Genomic DNA, 18,701 nt, shown 5'->3' with positions numbered 1-18,701 from the left:
CTCCTCCCTCTCTTTTTACTGTATTCCAGACATTCACTTTCTTAGGAGACCACACCAGCAGCTTCTGGCTCTTCCTGGAAGCAAGGATGAAATCCAGACCAAGGCTGGGACATGTGAAGTGTGGGCTGGGTTTCTCAGATCACATTGCACTCAGCAGAGATGGAGTCAGGGGAGGCTGGAGAGGGATGTAACTGTACCACAGAGCAGCTGAATCCCCACTGTGGGAGCGGGGCTCTGAGCAGGGAGCAGGGTGTGATCCAGTCACCCCAGCACGAGCATCTGGTGCTGTTTGACACGGCCCATGGTCTCGGGCTTGGGTCCATCTGCCTCTCCAGATGGAAGGTCTCTGCAATGTGTGACATTTTCCAAATCCATGTGGCTGCCCTGGACCCCCCAGCATGGCACTAAATGTGCAAGTTTAGGCCACTGAACAGCCCACCCTGGTGAAATGGCTGCTGGCATCCACTCAGGCTGGGCTGAGGTGCCCAGTGACTCTGAAGTGCCCCTGATGCCATGGGCTGGGGGGGGCTAACCAAAGGGAGCCCAGGAGTGCTGCTGACTGCTACAGGAGCTGAAGGATGTGGCTTACACATTGAAAGAGCTGGTTTGGTCTCAGACCCAATCCCACCCAAGCTGTAACAATCTGGCAAAGACATTAACAGGCTCCTTCTACAGCAATGTGTTATTGCCACTTATCTGGGCTGTACAAAATACAAATCAAGACCTTATTACCTGAAGCACAGAAACCCTGAAAAGGTTTCCTTGTCCTGCAAACAGGAATTCATAGAGGCTCATTCTTACTGAGATGATTTAAGCCTTCTGGGCTGGGAATTCCCTGTGTAGTGAATAGGGAATTTAAATTTGAGGAGTGTGCATGCCTTGCCCGACAAGCTGAGCACATGCTGATTTGGAAAACAGAGCAGGAAACAGAGCTGAACCTTGCAGAAAGAGCAGCCTTGCTTAGGAAGGGGGAAAGATTATAGAGGAGATTAAAGTCTTCCACCTGTTGAAGCAGTGCTCATGAACTGGATGTGGAGGACACATTGCCTAGCACGGTCTCAGCCCCATTCCCCAGCAAGACCCATGAAAGCAACAAGTGAAATAAGAGCACAGGTCTGCCAGCACAAAAGACCTTTGGTGCATGAGCCAGGGACACATGGGACTGACAACCTGGAGGAAAGCAGAGCCAGGTTTATCTCCAGGCAGCCACATGAAACAGCTCCCAGCCCTCCCCTGGGCTGCCAGATGGACACATTTCCATGGTGGATATTTGGCAACAAACAGAACCCAGGCAGCAGCTGAGCCTGGATGTGAGGGAGAGTGGTGCTATCTCCCACCTGCATCCTCCTTTTCCCACTCTCTGAAGCTGGTATTCAGCTAAGTCCCAAAAGAGAGTCAGAAAAGACTCCAATGAGTCCTGCCATGGCTGGCAAGGACTGACTGTGTCAAAAATCCCATCCCTTAGGACTTCCACGATCAGATCTGGTTGTGAAAAAAGGTAACTTTGAGTCAGCACACACCACCTGCATCTAAAGGAGCACTAAGGAAGGGTTTGTGAGGCAGCCTTCAAGGTAATTTGGCATGTCTGTGCTCTTCCTCACTGCTGTAGTAGGTCCCACTGGGCTTTGGACTAAAGTCAGAATCAGCACTGTTGATTTTTGCTTTGTTTAGCAAAAGCTTTTTGCATCCTGCTATTGATGGCTGCTCCAAGAGAAATCTATTCCCATGTAAGTTTTGTACTCAACAAGTTTTCAAAATAGACAGTCATAAAACTAATGTTTTCAGGCAGGATTTTGGTTTAAATAAACAAACACACACGCAATAAACCAAGCTGCCTTCCTATGCTATTTAATATAAAACCTCCTTGTTTTGGGTAGCATATAAATTATGCAAATGTAATGCAAATGTAAAGAATGAACATTGTACAGAGTGGATAGCACAGCAATGAGGTATGTCCTGGCAAAAATAGTTCTACAGCACCATCAAAAAGTTATTCATGTTGACAAGCCATGAAATGTCTGCATAAGGAAAAAGGGAACAAAGTAGGAATGCTTTAATGCTGTGCCTTATTGGAGCTGCTTTTTCCTTCAGTCTTGTAGAACAGTTGTGACAGTCGTGTAAAATGGAAAAGGAAAAAAAATAAAGCAGTGGTAATGCTGTCAGAAAAAGACATTTGTCTCTGTGGCAGCTCAGTGGACACAGCCAGATTTGTTTCTTCTCAAAGCCAGTCTGAGCAGGGGACAACAATAACTTCAATCATGTCCCAACCTGGACAAGCCCACATTACTGCACACAGTGCAGTTCTGGTGGGAGCAAGGATTTTGATGGCTGGAGGGTGCTAGTCCATTTCCTACCACTTTTGCTCAAATTTCAGCCTCTATGCAGCTGGGAGGTTGTCAGGACCCAGGACATTCCTCTGGCTGCCCTGGGTGACTCGAGACCCTGGCAGGGGGCTCAGAGCCCTTGGCACAGAGTCAAAAACACCTGTGCCTTTGATTTTAGTCCATGGAAACAATCACCAACTTTGTGTGAGGAGTTACAAGCCACAAGAGTTTGAATAGAATGATAGTGAATTTGTCACAGGGTGAAAAAGCAGAATTTTGGGGTTTTAGAATGGGGGTTCAAGAGGCAAGATGGAGGAATCTGGGCATGTCCTGTCCTTCTTCTTGTCCTCCATCTTCTGCTGTGATAGTAACACTTCTGATTGGTTTAAAATAGAAATAGACACTCTAACGTAGGTAATAAGTATTGTAAAATTATTGTAAATAAAATACACGTAGTTCTTAGTATAAAAAGCTGTGCCACAACCTGACCTGCTGGACAGACCTCAGCAGGTCAGAGAAAGAATGTAATAAATAAGAAAAGATAAACAACCTTGAAAAGCAAAAATCTCGACTTTTTCTTTGGTCGTGAGGCTGGGAAAAAAGACTTTGTAATACCTCAAAAATCACCTCAACCACAGAAACACGAGAGGAGGGGTCCAGGGCACGTGCTCCCCTGCATCACAAGTGTCAGGGGTGAGTTAGTTATTTTGCCCAGGCTAAGCAGGTGACCCCATGGAGGGAGAGCAAGCTGCAGTCCCCAGGTGCCAGCTCTGCAGGGTACTCACAGGATGTAGGCGATGACCCCGATGGACCAGCAGTCCACGGCTTTGCTGTAGGGCTTCTGGGCCAGCACTTCAGGAGCTGGAAAGAAAAAGCCAAACAAGCATGTGTTATAAGGCCAGACATTTGAATATGGTCAAAAGGCAGGACTCTGAAAGGTGGAGACCCCCAAGACCTTGTTTTGCTCTCCACTCATAACCCTTGTGTTGGCAAATGTGTCCTGAGGTTTTTGAAGGTCACATGCTCGCGAGAAAGGATGACTCTGAAAGCAGAGCAAATTCACTTTTTTTTTTTAATCTCCAGGCACAGAAAACAAAACAAAGCACAGAAAAATGTGTGAGAGGCAGAGGGCCATCACCTCCCTGTTTAGGAGGAGAATGGGGCCGAGCTTTGCGCGGGTGCAGCGATGCACATTCTCCCTGACAGCATCACAGCCCTGCTCTGCCAGCTCCAGAGGCAGCTCAGAGAGGGCAGTGAGTCAGGGAGCAGATAAGCTACATCTGCAGGAGAGGAAGGAGAGCAGCCACCACTTCTTCCAGCAGCTGCCTTCCAAAGCCTGCTGGATGTCAGAGTCAGAGGGAGTCATTTATTTGTCCTTCTGCCTCTGGGAACACAGACACTCAGGGGGAGAAATGGAAAGCTGCAGGAATTGCACATGTGCACAAAGGAACTGAGCCTCCTGCCTCTCTACAACCATCATAGTCTGAATTTTGCTAGAAGCAAGAGCCTGGGAATTTATTAAACTCCTTGTGGATCTGCTTTACTATCTTATACTACTGAGACTTAAAAAGGTGTATTTTTTTGTTTGGAATCCTGAAGTGTTATGTTTTCCCTGTTGGGACCTTGTAGTGCAAATGCTTAAACCTAAATTTTAAACCCCTGTGACCCTAATCTTTTTCATGTAAAGAAGCTTTTGCCTTTTTCAAAGCAAAACGTCCACAATAATGCAAGAAATCACTAATTGTGGCATTCCTAAAGCTGGGAATGCCCCACTGGGTTTTAAAAAGTACAGTCTTCCTTTGAGAAATTTGGAGTTCAAATGCTGGAAAAAAGTAATGAAGTGACAAATCCCAACAAAAGTATTTCTTGGGAGTCACACCTTCCTCTGCTAGGAGTCTCTCCAGCACCAAAGTACTTAGTGAAGAAGAGCAGAAAACAAATTGTGAAACACAGAGATATATTAAAACTCAAGCCTCACATTTAGTAGCTACCTATCCTCTGTTGTACTGGTAGGACTCTCCAAAGATTTATCTTCTTAATCCAGACAAGCCAACAAAAAAAAAAAAGCTAAGGTCAATACTGCCAGCAAGGTGTGGAACAAAAAGAGACAATGAGAATAAAAAAAGACTTTCTAGTGCTTTGGCATGAGGGCTCACAAATGGGACTGAAGAAGGAGAGTGCATGAGGCAGGTGAGGGCATCTGCATTTCCACAAGCAGAGCAATGATGGAAAGGGTCAAATTCACCAGGGACATGTTGCAGAACTGAAGAAAATTCAGGGGAATGTGGGTAAAATTATAGGTGTGACCACATTATGAAGACTCTGAAAGATTGGGATGTGTCCCAATCTGCAGCACAGGTTAAATACCACTCCAATTTTCAAGTCATTCAGCAAATTGGGACCACTGTATGTGAACTGGAAATTGGGACCACTGCATAAGAAATGAGACAGTTTCCTGTTTTGTTCCATCCCTTGTAATCAAATTTTGTGACAAAGTATGAGGAAGAAGGGAGTTAATGTTCTTCTGTCTTTATGTACTTAGATGTCTTCCAACTCTTCAGTCCTTCCAAATTCCCAGTGTTTTATTCACATTCTCTTCTGCCTTTGACTGTCTGTGCCTGTTTACATAACTTTCAAGACTGGTAAACATTACACATCTCATAGCTCCTAAAGGAAATATTATGCAAATGGCTGCTGAGCACCAGTGAGCTCCTGACATTATACAGATATGCCACATTAACATAACAGAAAACAATTCTGAGATGAGGGGATGTGAACTATATAAAGATTTTCCCTCTTAAAACATCAAAGCTGTGCTGGGGCATTTCTGTCTGTTTTAAAGGAGTGAAGAGCACTGATAGCTGCTGCTCTGGATGGCAGCTCTGAAACAAGTAAGAACAATACAGGGTAAGCTCTAACAAAGAAAGGTAGGAGGTTTAAATACTTATTTTAAGGCCAAATGGCTGCTTTTGATTTTTATTCCAATAAGCAGAGAGGAGCAGGAGGACACAACTCAGCATCATCTGTCTCTGATGCACGGAACAACGGAAATATTTAATGAGCTGAAAAACAAGTCAGAGAAGCTCTCAGGAATGAAGGCAGATCAGTGCCAGAGGCAAAAGCAGGAGGGAGACACAGTGAAGAAACTCCAGGAGCTGACAGCACTAAAGGATCAACACAGACAGCTGGGGAGACAAAACAGCAGAAAGGAGAAGGAAAAAACCAAATCTCCATTTCTGGAGCTGGGGAGATGCCAGCTGAGCAATGGCTTCCACTGTCACACATCCCCAGGGAATCACTCTGGGCTCAGACCACAAGCAGTGGTCACCTCTTGGATGAAGGGAGCCCCTGATGCTGAGAATAATGTGCTCTGATTCCATGGTTCAGAATGCTGAACAATTGCTTTATTAACACTACACTATATTACATTAATACTATAACTATACTAAAGAGATACTATGACTATAGTATTCTATACTATACAAAAGATACTAAAGAAAAACCCATGACTGTCTGAGACAGTCAGGACACAGCTTGGACCCAGCTGGCCAAGGAAACAAAACAATCCCCAGCAGAATCCAACTGACAAATCACTTTGGCTAAACAATCTCCATTACACACATTCCACATGTGCCAAACAACAGGAGCAGTCAATAAAGATAAGAATTGTTTTCTCTTCTTCTCTCTGTGCTCCTCACTGCCTTCCCAGGAAAAAATCCCTGGGAAGTTGTGCCTGCTGCTCTCTGAGAAGAGAGTGTGGCCACAGTCACCCAGACAGGGAAACCAGAGGAGCAAACCTGGACCCTTCATCACATCCAGGAAGGTGTTTCAGGCTGAATCAGCATTGCCACAGTGCCAGGTACAAGGTGGGGGCTCATTCCACCTTCAGGGACATGAAGATGTGCTTCCCCAGATGATCCTGCTGTCTTGCAGCCAGCTTCTTTTTGGTTGAGTTATATTTTGCTTTTAATAAGAGAAAAACTTCTAAGGCTTGTTTCAAATGGAGGTTTTAAGAAAAGGTGCAGAGCAGAACACTGGGAACCCTTTCAGAGCACTGTGCCATCCCCTCAGCGAGCACAGCTATGCTAATAAACCCCCTAAAAATGCAGCTGCTGGATGCCAAAAACTGCAATCCACGTTGCTGCAAAGAGCTCAGGGGATGGGGATTGCTCTGATACTTTAAGCCTGTTGATCAGACTGCACAAGTCTTGAGGGTGCCTGTTCCTCATTACAGCTCGTGCTGCACACAAAGGGCCAACCCAGCCCCTCTCCTGAAGTCAAACCCTTCCAAGTGCCCTCCTCACACTGCAAACAGCCTGAGATGCACATGAAGAAGCTTCACCACAAAACCAGAGTCCTTCTTCCACTGAATCCTGGGGTGAAAACAACTTCTTTCCATTTTTTCACACATTTCCTCCAGTGTTCATCTTGGTCTGGTCAGCCAAGACTGAAGTTTGAGGGTTTTTCTGAAGGGTGTTTACTGCAGGGTTTCAGTGCAGTATTGCTGACTTGCTGTGCTCCTGTCATTCTTATTTCATGTTGCTGAGTCAGATTTAGGTATCTGCCGTGGGTAATGATGCAGTTTATGCTTAGCAGAGGGTAACACAAATCTTTTGTCAGGATTTGGCAACAGAGCTGAGAAATTGTCACGTGCTTCTGCCTGAGCAAACCCTGTTCAGAGTGATTCCCATGCTTTATCTTTACTTGATTACTCATGATACTGCCTAAAGGCTCCTGAAATAGCTTATGGCTAATAAGGATATTCTGAAGGCTTTTTGAATATTTTCCACCCTTTGACTCAAAGGATACCAAATAGGTCAAAATTCAACATGGAAATCTATTGCTTACTTAAATGCTGAGGAAGAGGTGGCTTTGGTGAGATCTGAAAATACCGGATTTCTGGCAGAGCAGAGATGAAAGTTGTGAAATGACCTTTGATAAAAGCACTACAGAAAATGAGAACAGGGAGTGAGGTGGGGTGTACAGGGACCAGCCACATATCCAGGATCCAGCCCTGAGTTTGTATGGCAGGGAAGTAGGAGAAAATTTTACTTGAAGAGGGATTGGGACTCAGAGCAAGAATTTTAAATCTCAGTAGGATTAGCATATTAGTCAGCCACAAACACAGCTCATAAATCTGTGCTTCTGCAAAATGAGAGCAGATTGCCTCAGACAGGCTTGCTAACATTTTTTAATAGCTTTTCAAGTGTCTTGATATCTAAGTTCCATCTGCAGAAATAACCAAAGCTTTTGAGGGACCACCTCTCATGGAAAGTCACTCAGTGAGACCCAATTCCCAAACATCCAAAATCTCTTCAGAAGAATTTGCTGAGTGACTGGAGTCACCTCCTGGTGGGTGCCCAGCTTGACACACCTCAGGGATGGCTCATTTTCAGGCAGGTTTGAACAGCTCCTACACCAAAACCGAGTTACTATCTAAGGCCAAGAGCTGACCAGCCCAAATCCATGATGTTTAAAATGATAAATCACTGATGGATTCTTGGGATCTTGCCCATAATCACACACATCACTCAGGGATTTGAAAACACCACTTCTTCTCCACATTGGGCAGTGGGCTCATGAGCCACACAAGCTGCCTCACCTTTCCCAGTTCAGCTGCTATCTAAAAGTTGGGTGTCTAATCCCAGCTCATCACCCAGACTCCTTCCATAAGAAATGTGGATAAGAATGGTAAGCAATAAGAAAATGCAAGACCTTCTTAGAAGAGGTTGTGTTGTCAGATCCCCTTTTTCAATAAGCAAACATTTAGATTGGCCTCTTAACAAAAGTGGCTCAGATAATTGGGTTAAATTATCTGAACCATCAGCTTTTCATCACAGGGCCAAAATCTCTGATAAAATTCCTGAAAAAATAAGAACTCAGAACTCTTGACAGTAATTTAATCTGCAAGGCAGAGCTTTAAAAGCTGCAGTCCTAATGCCCCACTGGCCATGCACATTTCAGATATAGTCCAATTTGAAAAGTGATATTTTGATTTTCAGAAAGAAAACTGATATTTGTTAAGGGATTTAATTATAATTACACCCTTCCTATTCAATAAATTTCCAGACCACACAAACAGGGATTTAGTGTTATAGATACTACTGTTCTTTGCAGATGAAAATAAGAAAAGTTGAGATAAAAAATGAAGCAGAAGGAGTTGAAAGTATATCCTGATCAAGGAAATTAGACAGAAATGACAGGGGGTTGCATACTTGCAAGTTCTTGGGCAGCAGACACGAGTTAAGATCAGGTCTGCTTCTTGTCCAGCACTTTGCAAAGTGGGATCTGACTGGACCCATTCCTGGAGACGAAGTATAAATTGTAGCAGATCCCAATGACTTAACAGAGCCCTGGGTGCCTTTGACATGTGATATGTGCCTAAACCTCTTCCAGCACTTTAAAAGCAAAGTGGTTACACTGATAAAAATAATCAGTTCTGGTAAGAACTTAGAAAATAGGGTGTTCTGCCTATCTCTGAAGAAAAGCAAAGGAAATTGGTTTTAAGTGATGAATCTCTGAGTGCTACTTAACCTGAGGCAAAATAAGTGGGAAAGAAAAGGCAAAACACCAAAGGAGGTGGCAGACAGGGCACTGCATGGGCTGGGGCTGTGCCATTTGTCTGAGGAGTTTTATCCATGCTGTGCCATTAGGAGGAATGACTCTTCCTTTGACTTGAGGGCACTTGGCAGGAGCTGCAAGCTGGAGTGACACTGGAAGATGTGAAAGCTTTTGGAGGTGGGCAAGTTGCAGACCACCCATGCAGAAGCCACAACATCAACACTCAAGGAGGACCATTTGTGGGTATCACCACAGTGACCAGCAACAAAAACCTTCTGAGCTTGGAAAATGGTGTCTGAGCAACCTATTATGTTAAAAAAAAAAAGTACAGCACCAAAGAGGAGCTGCATCTTGTGCAGAAAAAAAAAAAAAGAAAAAAAAAAGAAATAGAACAAATATTTAAAGCTGTTTTCTTTGTGAAGCAGGGGGAAAAGTCCTGTCAGCACTTCAGAAATAAGTGGCCATGACCTCTTGAACCAGGATGAGTAAATCCTGTGTTCAGCAAGGTAACAACAAGCCTGGAGGCACTTGTGCAGCCGTCAGAGGCCAGACCGTGGGTAATGAGAGCTCTCCAACATCTCTCAAAGCACTACAGCTCCTGTCACAGCCTCCAAGAGCTTCCTCTCTGAAACAGCAAGTTTTCTCATGTAAATAGCAATGATGAGAGGCTGCATGAGATCACTCAGAGACCAAGCAGAGTCACTCCCTCATTTTACCAGCACTTCAGCAAACATTGTCTAAGCTTTCCTGTGTCGGGAGACTCGTTCTAGTCAGTGCCCATTCCAGAGCAAAATAGAACATGTTTGATAGGGACAGAAGAGCTGACAGCAAAAGTGATGAAAATCGCTGTCTCAGCTCAATTCCTGCTACTGCTTTGGGAGAAGATTTCCAGTCTGGTGTGATTACACAGGATTGCTACTCAGAGTGCATCCTGGCCCATGTGTTAAAATAAAACATTGATGGGAAAAGCACAGGAATCTGTTCCTTTTCCTGATTTTATTGTGTGTCTGCACGGTGTGAAGATGATGCCCATAAAAAGCACCTGTGACAAATCTGTATCACTGTGTCATAATCACCTAATCTGAGCTGTTGTACTGTCACAGACATATTCTATGAAAAATCCTTTTGCTAGGATTTTTTCTCCTGAGAAGCTGAGAGGCCTCAGGAACGAAATGTAAACAATGATTGTCTGCTGCTGTGGAATGCAACAGGTGGATCTGGGATTGGTCTCATGAGGTTGTTTTTAATTAATGGCCAATCACAGTCCAGCTGTCTCAGACTCTCTGGTCAGATTTTATTATCATTCCATTCCTTTCAAGCCTTCTGATGAAATCCTTTCTTCTATTCTTTTAGCATAGTTTTAATATATCATTTTCTTTTAATACAATATATATCATAAAATAATAAATCAGCCTTCTGTAACATGGAGTCAAGATTCCCATCTCTTCCCTCATCCTGGGACCTCTGTGAACACCACCACATTGTACCATGATATCATCAGAACTATGAAAAGAGGTGAGGTGGCAGCTGCAAAGTAAAAAGAGCTTCTGACAGCTGGAAAGCATCCAGTCCTTCCTGCTGGAAAGATCTGAGAGAAATCTATCTGCTGCCAGTTCCATGGATACCCCAGAGTTTAATTTTCCCACCTCAGCTGATGATCCTGGCGCAGCAGGAGGCACAGGCTCATGGATGTCTTGTACACAAAGGGAGGTTTTAAATGTGTTTGCTCAAACAGACCTCATCACCACATGCCATCTAATGCTCACTTTCAGCTACTTAAACTGTTTTTAGAGGCTGCTGGTAAACATGCTGCTAATAGGTGGCCGTGTACAATCACTACCAAATGGGCAGAAGAGCAAAGAATAAATGACAGAAAACAATTTAACACTGTCCAGGAAGGCCCAAGGATCTAAAGAGCTTTTGCATTTTAACATCTGAGTCAGTCACTTAACATGATTGTAACAGAGGATTACTGAACAGGATATCTGACTAAATGCAGCTCTTTGATTTTACTGTCTTCTACCAGAGGAATCTGGCAAATGCTATTCTTTGTGATTAAAATAAGACATTTCATTAGGTAAAGCTTCTTGGTTTCCTAGGTGCTTGCAGGAGCAATACATTTGAGGCTATTCTTCACATGCTCCTGGTGTAGCTAAAGCAGGGTCTTTGAGAACACTCATTCCACAAAGGACTGAAAACATGAAAGGGAATCCCACAAACCCAGAGCTGGATTGCAGGATTGTACCCCAGAGGGGAAGAGCACACAAGACAGAGCACAGGCAAACACTAAATTCTAACAAACATCTGTAAAATCTCATGTGCACCATGTACCAGCACCAGAAAATGAGAATTATTTCATTTTCACTAAAATACAAGCAAACCTCTTACCAACATAGCCAGGAGTGCCACAGGCTGTGGACATCACATCTCCTTTACCCTCCATCTTCGACAATCCAAAGTCACTGATCATGATTTTTGACTCCTCGTCCTGGCTGTAGTAAAGCAGGTTCTCAGGCTAGAAAGGAGAGCAAGCAAAAGGAGTTTGGAGTATGTGAGTTCAGTAACAACACCTGGTGACCCATTTAATACAATCCCTAGTCACTCCATACACCAACATAGTTTGGTTGCCCTAAGTTTAAAGAGTTGCTCTTAAAACCTACATGGAGATGCTCTGCAGACTCCTGTATAGAACAAATGGCTGACCTTGACACCCTGAGCTTTGAGCAGCTTTTCTGGGACCACAAACTTCTCCTCTGGCACCTCAAGTAAGACCTAAGGCTCATCCCTTACTTGTGAGATATGTCTGATGCATTTTCACTTCAGAGTGGTGAAACAGAAGGATTCACTTGAGAGCAAGCAAATATGGCAAATCCAGGTAGTGTACTAAAAAATTTATACAGTATTTGAAAAAGGAAAGCAGGAGGTATTAGAGAATTTTAGTATCTTCTCCACTAGAAACAAACTGCTTTGAGAGAGGAAATGCCTTTACAGTTAACAGACTTGAGGATATTTCAGCTTGAGCTGATTGGGAGAAAACGCTGAAGGAAAAATGTGCTATAGCACTAAGCACAGCAACTTGTTTATGGCAAGAGAAAACAAGGATCACTCCACAAAGCCCAGTGACTTTTTATACCAGAGTCAGGCAGCTTGGAGAGCCCAGCCAGCCTCCCCCTGCTGCAGACAGCCCTGCATCCACGTGTTCTGAGTGAGCTGCTGCTGCACAGCAAAACTCTTGCTGGGTGCTGTGAGAGCCACCTCTTCTTCCCCTGCTTAACATCTGGGCTCATGAGAGGCTCCACAGCTGCACACTCAGCCTGGTGGTGATGGCTTTGGGACCTTTGGGTCTCCACCTCTGAAATAATGGGCACCCAGTGTTTCCAGATAGCCTTGGTGGAGGCTTTTGCCCAAAGCTGGCACAGATGCTGACACACAGCCTGCTGCGTGCTCCAGGGAATGGTGAGGAGCAGCTGCAGCCACACAGCATCCTCAGACTCCCTGGGACACATCCAAGCTTGGATTTGTGAGGAGGAGAAACCACAGTTCAGCAGCACCAGCATCCATCTTCCCTTCTCCATCTGCTCTGGGGAAGGGGGGATGAAGGAATGCTGGGGGGTGATGTCCCCATTCAGGAGGTTAAAGCCATTCCTGCTCCCCAGCCCCAGCATCAAGGGATGGCTTCACCCATGGGACATGTGGAAACATGGGACACAATGGCCACAGCTGAGGGCCAGCAGGGCCGAGGGGAAAAGGGAAATTATTTGGCTCCTAAAAATAAATATGTGGTTGCACCATTTATGTTTCTTATGACAACTTGCCAGCCCAGTGCTTTAATTGGACTTTCTAGTGTGGACACTCTTGTAGGGACTACAGTCTCCTGCCATGCTCTGCCCTAGGCTGGAGCCACTCCTCATTTTTACTGCAGCTCTTGTGATCTGCTGAGGGGCTGGCAGACTTGGAGTTAAGGGAAAAGCAGTTATTAACTAACAATTTCTGATAAGTCACCTCAGGTTCCCACATACTCACGTTTAGTAAGGCCAAGAAATCCACACATTTAAAAGTCAAACTTGTTTAGAAGAATTCTGTTTCCTCAAGTTGGTTAATTGGTACCAACTCCACTTGGTAGGAGCTGCTTGAGCCTTTCACTCATTTTGTGCATCCTGGAGTTCCCCCCATGTCCCCCCAGACACCACCTGCTGCCATCTCTTCTAATCTGCTCTTGCATTACTTAGATGAGAGACTTGGAGCCCAGACCTGCTTTTACCAACCACAGCAAGTCCTATTTTGGTATCTGAATAAACACATAATTACAATAAATAATTGTTATGGATGTTTCATGGGTTGTATTTTTGCAGAGTGGATTCTTTCCCAGAGTTTCATTTTGAGCCTTACACTTATTTTGATATTTTGAAAACATTTAAAGTCTTATTATATCCCTGTTTTTCTCATCATGGTATGTTTTTGCTAACAGAAATTCACAGCAGGTGTTCCTTATATACTGTATTTTATGAGTCATTTTGACAATTGATATGGTACTGACAAAAATCTGCAAAAAAAAGAGAGAAAGAGAAAAAGAGCTTCTCTTTGCTGCAAAATACTACTGGAGAAGGTTGGTTTGATCTAAATTCAGCTTGGTCTTACATAATCTCTGAAAATAATTTTTACATGAATTTAATTCCCGAATCCCCAGACCCCATATTTTATTACAGGAACTTTAAAATAAGATTATTTTTAAAAATGAGAGCTATAACCTGCTTTAGATTATAAATACAAGAATACCAAGACCTTGTACAATGGAATATCTGAATTAAGAGGTCTTGGACCTCACTCCAAAAATGCTGGTGGCAGAAAGAAGCCTGAAGTTATTTACTAAAAGTTGAATTTGGGAGCAAGATGGTCATGTTAAAATACAGCACTTCCATACTGGAATTCTGTGGAGCTCTTATAAAGATGAGAATGTTTCTATGTACTTCAGCAGAAGGGCAGGAAATGAACAGGAGCTGAGGGCAAGATGTGGAGACTGTAGAAGAGGGAAGCCTAACCAGTGCCTCCTTACAGGAAACCCATTCTTTGGGACTGTCTGGACTGGACTGCAGTGCCTCTTGACTCTATTAGTGTTCATTAAACCTTTTTATAAGGCTTATATAAGGCTCATAACATGTAGCCAAATTCCACTCTCTTTACAGGGGGAAAATACAAGCTCTGCCTCAACATCCAAGGAAACTCCTGTTTGGAGCATCCCTCCAAAATACAGCCAGAGGTGTTATTTCCATCACTGAAGTCTTCCTTTCTGGCAGTAAACTTTGGCAGAATTAACCAGCTCAGGAGCTGAACCCACAGTTCTCTTTTGAAATTTGTATATTTTTCTAGTATCTTCTGCTAATTTATTACTTAAAACACTAGAGTGCTATCAAATCCAAGCCTTTCTGCTTGCCTTAATGGCACTTAAGATACTGGAAGAAAACAATAAAACAACAACATTTAGGGAATTTTTTTTACCTGAAAAGCTTAGATATGACAATATGGTGCAGCTGAAAGGAAAATCATCTAAATATCACATTGGCACACAATGGTCCTTAGAAGAACCCTTGCTGTTAACAAAAACACTGCTCCAAATGATAGGAAATCACTCAACTTTCCCCCACTATTGTTACCAGTTACTATTAAGTAAAAGTAAACCTAGCACAGCAAACCTGCAAAAATCTTTATAGCAGTGAACATGCCTCAGCTGAGATGGGGTGTGGCATTCACATTCTCTGGAAAAATCCCTTTGCCCAGGATTTTTCTCCTGGGAAGCTGAGAAGCCTCAGAGAAAAAGAAAACAATTCTTATCTCATTTGCCTCTCCTGTGTTGTGCTCATGTGGAATGTGTTTGGAGATTGTTCACCCACAGGTGATTGTTTCAGTGGATTCTGCTGTGAGTTGTTTTTGCTCATTGGCCAATTGGGGCCAAGCTGTGTTGGGACTCTGAAAAGAGTCAGGAGTTTTCATTATTATCTTTATAGCCTTCTGTAAGTATCCTTTCTGTATTCTTTGGTACAGTTTAGTTTAGTATTCTTTAATATAATATAGCATCATAAAATAATAAATTAGCCTTCTGAGAGCATAGAGTCAGATTCATCATTCCTGCCTTCATCAGGGCATTCCCTGCAAACACAATAACGGGGTTTCTGCCTTCATGTAACATTTTGGGAATTAATGGCCTTTCCTCACATCATAAGTGCAAAGCTCCCACTCTAACTGCCCTGACTGCAGAGTCCTCATTGAAACCAATTCCATGGGTGCTGGGACCCAGGGCACAGGGAACATTTCTCTGCCTGTCCTGAAAAGTCCTGATCCCCAGGAGAGCACTGCTTTCAACCTTCGTCCATGGAGAAAGCTTCAAGACTTTGGGATGGATTGGAATCGATGAGTGTGTGAAATAGATAGTAGTGTAGTTTATCACAGGGTGAAAAATGTAGAGTTTTGGGGTTTTAGTACAGAGGCAGATAGAAGACAAGATGGAGGATTTTGGTCATTGTCTGAGCTCCTTCTTGTTCTCCATCTACTCCATTTTCTGCAGTGTTGGTGGCACAGAGTGATTGGTGAGAAAGAACTGCAATTCAGATGTTGCATGAACAGACAAATAATTAGTTATTGGTAGAAAGATAGAAATAAAATAGGTTCTAAGAGTTAATTGGGGAAAATAGCTTTAAAAGACCTTGAACCTGTGTGTCCTGTGACTTTTGGTGCCTTTTCTTTGTACGCTATATCTGAGATGTAGACGGTGTGCTGAACTTCTGATAAAAGAAAAACAAACAGCGACCTGAAGACTGAAAAAACCAAAAGTCCCGTTCATCTCTCAATACTGGCACAGAACTTTTTAGGGGTGTCCCCATCAGGGGGATCCTTGGGGGGGAAGGTTTCCAGGAGGCTTTGGAGCATCTCTCCTATGGTACAGCCTTAGTGGAATGGCAAATCCTGGGGCACACACTGTTACACAACCTCCGTTGTTTGTTCTTCCCAACGAGCAAACTCCACGTGTTTGTTGGGCTCACACAATTGCACAGCCCCCACTGACGCTGCCCAGGGCCCAGGGTGGGGCTGTGGCTGTACCTTGAGGTCCCTGTGCACGATGCCCATGCGGTGCAGGTAGTACACAGCGTCCAGGACCTGCCGGATCAGCGTGCTGGCGTCCTTCTCCGTGTAGAAGCCCTTCTCCACAATGCGGTCAAAGAGCTCTCCCCCAGACACCCTGCAGAACACAACGGGAAGCACAAGAGTGAGGATGTGCTTTGTCACGCCCTTTCTGCATCAGTAAAGGATGGTCAGGGCCATGCACTAGTGCTCCAGATTGCAAGGCAAGATGTATTCTATTGCCATCTGTGTGACAGTTGTCTGCTGTCAAGTGGGCAATGCTCCTTATCTCTCTTCCTGAGTGATCATAATCAACAGGGGCATCTGCTGATAAGGGGCTATTGAATGTCACCCCATGACTGATAAGAACTATAACATCCCATTGTGAGATGCTCTGCCCAGAGGGAGGAGCCAAGCATTCCTACCCAGATATAATCTGGAGGTTCTGACACACCACACAGCTCTTCTCCACTGGACTCCCCAGAGGAGCAGCAGCTGCTTCTACTTCCACGGATCTGTGGAGGAAGAATACACCCCTTTCCTACAGGACCCCCCTGCTCCAGCAGAACCACGCCTGACACTCCAGGAGGACTGCAGCCCCTTTCCAACTGGACTGCTACCAACACCCTGACCCACAGAGTGTCAGGTTGTGTTCTGACTCTGTCAGTGTTGTTCTGGTGTATTGCATTGTTATATTTTATTTTCTTCTTTTATATTTTTTTCCTTTCCCTATTAAAGAACTGTTATTTCCTGCTCCCATGTTTTTTGCCTGAGAGACCCTTATTCATACCAATTCGGAGGGGTGGGGAGGGTTTGCATTCTCCATTTCAGGGGAGGCTCCTGTCTCCTTTAACAGGCACCTGTCTTTCTAAACCAAGACAACTAGACACAGGCAGCCAGAGCAGATCTGCCTGCAGCTCTGGGGCTCCTCCACCATCCCAAGGAGGCCACGAGGATGGGGAAGGGTCTGGAAGGGAAGCCTTATGTGTAGGGGCTGAGGTGACTTGGTCTGGTCAATCTGGAGGGGAGACCTCAACAACCTCATGAGGGGCAGTGGAGGGACAGGCACTGGTCACTTCTCTGGTGCCCCGTGTCAGGACCCAAGGGAATGGCCTGGAGCTCAGTCAGGGCAGGTTTAAGTTGCACATCAGAAGAAGGTTCACCAGAGGGTGGTTGGGCACTGGAACAGGCTCCCCAGGGCAGTGGTCACAGCACGGGGGTGACAGAGTTCAAAATCATAAGGACAGTGCTCTGAGGCACAGGGTGTGACTGGGGTGTCCTGTGCAGGGCCAGCTGGACTCAGTGATCCTGATGGGTCCCTTCCAACTCAGCTCATCCTATGGTTCTACAAATTGAGCTTGATTTTCTCCAAGGACTGGTCAGGCTATAATGGAAAACCCATCACGCATCAGGGAGTGGTCAAAGACTCTCTGGCACTTGCAGAGGGAATCACAATCACAGCCCAGGGGAGCAGACCCTGCTTTCCCTGCTGTCCCACCCCAGGGAACTTTGCAAAGGCAGTTCCATCTGCTGGTGCTGGCCCACTCAGGCTGTAAAGCTCCTCCTTCCATGATCCCTTGGGGTTCACTTGTCACACCACTGACCAAGGCTTTGCCCTGGAGGAATGGTCCCATTCTTTCCCCACCAGCAAATGAAATGCATTCAGGAGTTGCTGCCACTACCTATTGAACACTATTTTATTAAAGTAGCCTGCACCTTTGACAATTTTAAATGCTCTCAGAGGTCCCCTCCTTACTCACACATGTATGCTCATTTATCTGCAGCCATAACCTCTTTAGGCAGAGCACAGCCTCTGCCTGGCCCTGGTAAGAGACAGTTATTGATGAGGAACACAGATTATCAGTGCAATTCATCACCAGATGACACAAATGAGGAAAGGATTCCACAACTCAAAGAGGAAAGAAAATAAAACCTTGACATCCCACTATTTAATGTCTGCTGTACTGCACTTTTTCCCTGCCTTGCTAGAAATAACACGTTCTGAACCCAATTTTAAATAAAGAATGGCACATTAAAACTCCCTGGAGGAGTATCTAAAGAAACAAAAGAGGAAAGAAATGTCTGAGTAATTGAAATAATAAAACTGTCAGCAAAAAACTGCCCTACTAGGGTAAATAAAAGATTTCCATTTTAGCAAAACCTATTAAAAAATAAAATGTATGCGAAATGTTTCTTCAGCAAGTTGCACCACTTAGCATATCATAAATACCACAGTAAAACTTTCTTTAAAAACAAACCTAATAAAGGGAAAATAACAAATGATTACAGTCATTAAATGCATATGGACTGAGAGCTTGCCATTACACAAACACTAGGTAATTCAGCCACTCCAGGCAATAATCTGCTTGAATAATAACATGAAGTCACTTCCTAGGGAAGTTTGGAGCCTGAATGGGAGAGAATGCTACCACTAAAAATGAACACATTCAGCTTAGAAAATGAAAAGCAACCCTGGAAACCTTAAAAGAAAGAAACCAGATAATCCTTCTATTAAGTGCTCGGCAAAAAAAGCCAAACAGCTTACCAACATACTGGCACTTATATTGAAACTGCAGGAAAGGTGAAGTTCACCCAGGGTCTGGGGTCCACCAGCAGCCTGAATGAAATCCTCTAATTCTTTCCTAGTTTCTCAAAACAGGGGTTGTATTTCTCACATATATGTATTTATACATACATTTGTGC

At 44.2% G+C, this 18,701-nt stretch overlaps 1 protein-coding gene across 1 annotated transcript in view; it reads right to left on the bottom strand.

Moving 5' to 3' along the window:
* The window catches only part of CAMK1D (calcium/calmodulin dependent protein kinase ID), a gene marked incomplete at its 5' end in the record, with an annotated part of 208,691 nt that overhangs the window by 21,521 nt on the left and 168,469 nt on the right, over positions 1 to 18,701 (bottom strand). The window contains 3 exon segments of the mRNA XM_084206841.1: positions 3,110 to 3,185; positions 11,274 to 11,400; positions 15,978 to 16,116. Of these exon segments, the coding sequence (XP_084062967.1) occupies positions 3,110 to 3,185; positions 11,274 to 11,400; positions 15,978 to 16,116 (342 nt within the window).

This window comes from Fringilla coelebs (assembly GCF_963513975.1).
Source record: "Fringilla coelebs genome assembly, chromosome: 5".
Classification (NCBI taxonomy): domain Eukaryota; kingdom Metazoa; phylum Chordata; class Aves; order Passeriformes; family Fringillidae; genus Fringilla; species Fringilla coelebs.
This window is presented reverse-complemented; position numbering and strand designations above follow the sequence as displayed.